We start from the raw sequence: 3,168 nt of genomic DNA, 5'->3' as shown, positions 1-3,168 counted from the left end.
GTCCACCCCTATATGATAATATAAATGTCATGTTATAATCATATTATATACAAATGTTATACCTGAGACCAGGCCGTGATTCTCCACTCTTAAACGTCACTGGCAGATCCATAGACCAGTCACTCTTCATAGACACACAGCTGGGCTCTGCTTCTGATCTCTTCTGATGAACTGAACTAAAACAGAACAACATTACACCGACAGTCATGCTATAATCTGATATTTTTATATATTCACCCCTATATGATAATATGAATGTCATGTTATAATCATATTTTATACAAACGTTATACCTGAGAGCAGGCCGTGTATCTCCACTCTTAAAGTATATTGGTCGATCCATAGACTGGTCACTCTTCATAGACACACAGCTGTGCTCTGCTTCTGATCTCTTCTGATGAACTGAGCTAAAACAGAGAGAGATTTAATCCATTATGATGAGAATCATCTTAATATAAAATCTTCATAAAGTATTACTAATGAAAAGCTCTTATGGGGCTTTATGGCTTTATCTACAGCCATCTCTTCTATAACATACAGTAAGTTATTTAATGTGTTACTCAAAGTACCTGCGTGCTGGAAACAAATCTTCATCTCCAGATGTTTGTGTTTCACTCATGCTGGATCTGAACAGTTTGATCTCCACTGACTCTAAATGGAGAGACAAACAATCACAAAAACTAAGCTAAGCTAAGCTAACAGCCTTCATCTGCCTTGTTTTGGAAGTAAGCTGTTTTCTGTGAATGAGTGAGACTTCTGATGCTTCAGCCGCTGCAGTTAAATACTAGAAGAACAGCCCAGCTAACAAAAAAAGGTCCCCAGGACGTCCCCTAAATGGCCTCTGACACTCGGAATTAGTGCTCTGCATTTATCCCATCCAAAGTGCACACACACAGCAGTGAACACACACCCGGAGCAGTGGGCAGCCATTTTTGCTGCGGTGCTCGGGGAGCAGTTGGGGGTTCGGTGCCTTGCTCAAGGGCACCTCAGTCGTGGTATTGAAGGAGGGAGAGAGTGCTGTACATTCACTCCCCCCACCTACAATCCCTGCCGGTACGAGACTCGAACCCGCAACCTTTGGGTTACGAGTCCGACTCTCTAACCATTAGGCCACAACTTCCCCCCTTTAAGCCCTCTGAATGTCATTTTATTTTACTTTTAGGCTAATCACAGACAACAGACACGTTGTATGGAGCAAAACATGTTTATTTTAATTGAACAACTGTAAAGTTGCTGTGGTCTTTCCGTGTCCGTGTGTGTGTGTGTGTGCGTCTCTGGTTGTCAGCTGTGTGGTTAGTCCGATATAAATGTATAAATGTCATGTTATAATAATATTATATACAAATGTTATACCTGAGACCAGGCCGTGATTCTCCACTCTACTGGCAGATTGGCAGATCCATAGACCAGTCACTCTTCATAGACACACAGCTGGGCTCTGCTTCTGATCTCTTCTGATGAACTGAACTAAAACAGAACAACATTACAGTTCATTATACAGAATTTGTCAACTGAACTGTGATCATATATGATAATATAAATGTCATGTTATAATCATATTTTTATACAAACGTTATACCTGAGAGCAGGCCGTGTATCTCCACTCTTAAAGTATATTGGTCGATTCATAGACCAGTCACTCTTCATAGACACACAGCTGGGCTCTGCTTCTGATCTCTTCTGATGAACTGAGCTAAAACAGAACAGATTTAATCAATTAGGAGGAGAATCATCTTAATATAAAATCTTCATAAAGTATTACTAATGAAAAGCTCTTATGGGGCTTTATGGCTTTATCTACAGCCATCTCTTCTATAACATAAGTTATTTAATGTGTTACTCAAAGTACCTGCGTGCTGGAAACAAATCTTCATCTCCAGATGTCTGTGTTTCACTCATGATGGATCTGAACAGTTTGAGCTCCACTGACTCTAAATGGAGAGACAAACAATCACAAACTAAGCTGAGCTAACAGTCTTTATCTGCCTTGTTTTGGAAGTAAGCTGTTTTCTGTGAATGAGTGAGACTTCTGATGCTTCAGCCGCTGCAGTTAAATACTAGAAGAACAGCCCAGCTAACAAAAAAAGGTCTCCAGGACGTCCCCTAAATGGCCTCTGACACTCGGAATTAGTGCTCTGCATTTATCCCATCCAAAGTGCACACACACAGCAGTGAACACACACCCGGAGCAGTGGGCAGCCATTTTTGCTGCGGTGCTCGGGGAGCAGTTGGGGGTTCGGTGCCTTGCTCAAGGGCACCTCAGTCGTGGTATTGAAGGAGGGAGAGAGTGCTGTACATTCACTCCCCCCACCTACAATCCCTGCCGGTACGAGACTCGAACCCGCAACCTTTGGGTTACGAGTCCGACTCTCTAACCATTAGGCCACAACTTCCCCCCTTTAAGCCCTCTGAATGTCATTTTATTTTACTTTTAGGCTAATCACAGACAACAGACACGTTGTATGGAGCAAAACATGTTTATTTTAATTGAACAACTGTAAAGTTGCTGTGGTCTTTCCGTGTCCGTGTGTGTGTGTGTGTGCGTCTCTGGTTGTCAGCTGTCATTGGTTAAAGGGTTGAAACTCCCCTCGACATATGCCTATATAATATCTTTGTATCTATGAATAAAGTTGAAGTATTGAGAATACAATTTGATGTGTGTTTTCTTGCTTCCCGGCCGTATACTCTTTGAGGGACTGAGAATTTTTCAAGGTGGCAAAGAGAAACTAAAGGGGCCTTTGTTAATTACTAACAATTACGTAAAGTAGTTACATGTAACTTACTCCCCAACAGGTCTGATGATAAAAGCCCACGCATGGGCGACTGGATTTTTCAAGTGTTGTAATGGAAATGGCAGATGAGGGACGAAACAGGGACGTTCGCAAACTGGCTCCGACGAATGTCCTCCGAATGTCCGCCAGCGAACATCAAAAAGAGGTCCAAATGCGGACGTCCTCAGAACGTCCGCCCACGAACGTTACAAAGTGGACGTACTGCGGACCTAAACGGACGTTCGGAACGTCCGGGGGACGTCCCGTTTGCTGGGATCACTGTCTGCCATCAACAGACCTACACACAACAAATCTGACATACCATTGAGTAAAATAATTGACAAATTACAGGTAAAAAATGTAGAGGCGGACAGTAGTGAAGAATTTTTACTTTACT

General features: G+C 42.5%; 1 protein-coding gene across 1 annotated transcript in view; it reads right to left on the bottom strand.

The window, feature by feature from the left end:
- The window catches only part of LOC107579346 (NACHT, LRR and PYD domains-containing protein 3-like), a gene marked incomplete at its 3' end in the record, with an annotated part of 3,677 nt that extends 1,626 nt beyond the window's left edge, over positions 1–2,051 (bottom strand). The window contains exons 1-5 of the mRNA XM_016265183.1: positions 1,850–2,051; positions 1,580–1,693; positions 294–407; positions 152–176; positions 63–88 (exon numbers count right to left, since the gene is read on the bottom strand). Of these exons, the coding sequence (XP_016120669.1) occupies positions 63–88; positions 152–176; positions 294–407; positions 1,580–1,693; positions 1,850–1,899 (329 nt within the window). The remainder of the gene's footprint in view (positions 1–62; positions 89–151; positions 177–293; positions 408–1,579; positions 1,694–1,849) is intronic.
- Between the last annotated feature and the right edge of the window lie 1,117 nt (positions 2,052–3,168).

This window comes from Sinocyclocheilus grahami, unplaced genomic scaffold (genome assembly GCF_001515645.1).
Source record: "Sinocyclocheilus grahami isolate Dianchi unplaced genomic scaffold, SAMN03320097.WGS_v1.1 scaffold16757.1, whole genome shotgun sequence".
NCBI lineage: Eukaryota > Metazoa > Chordata > Actinopteri > Cypriniformes > Cyprinidae > Sinocyclocheilus > Sinocyclocheilus grahami.
The sequence above is the reverse complement of the archived record's forward strand: the minus strand, read 5'-3'. Positions and strand labels throughout refer to the sequence as shown.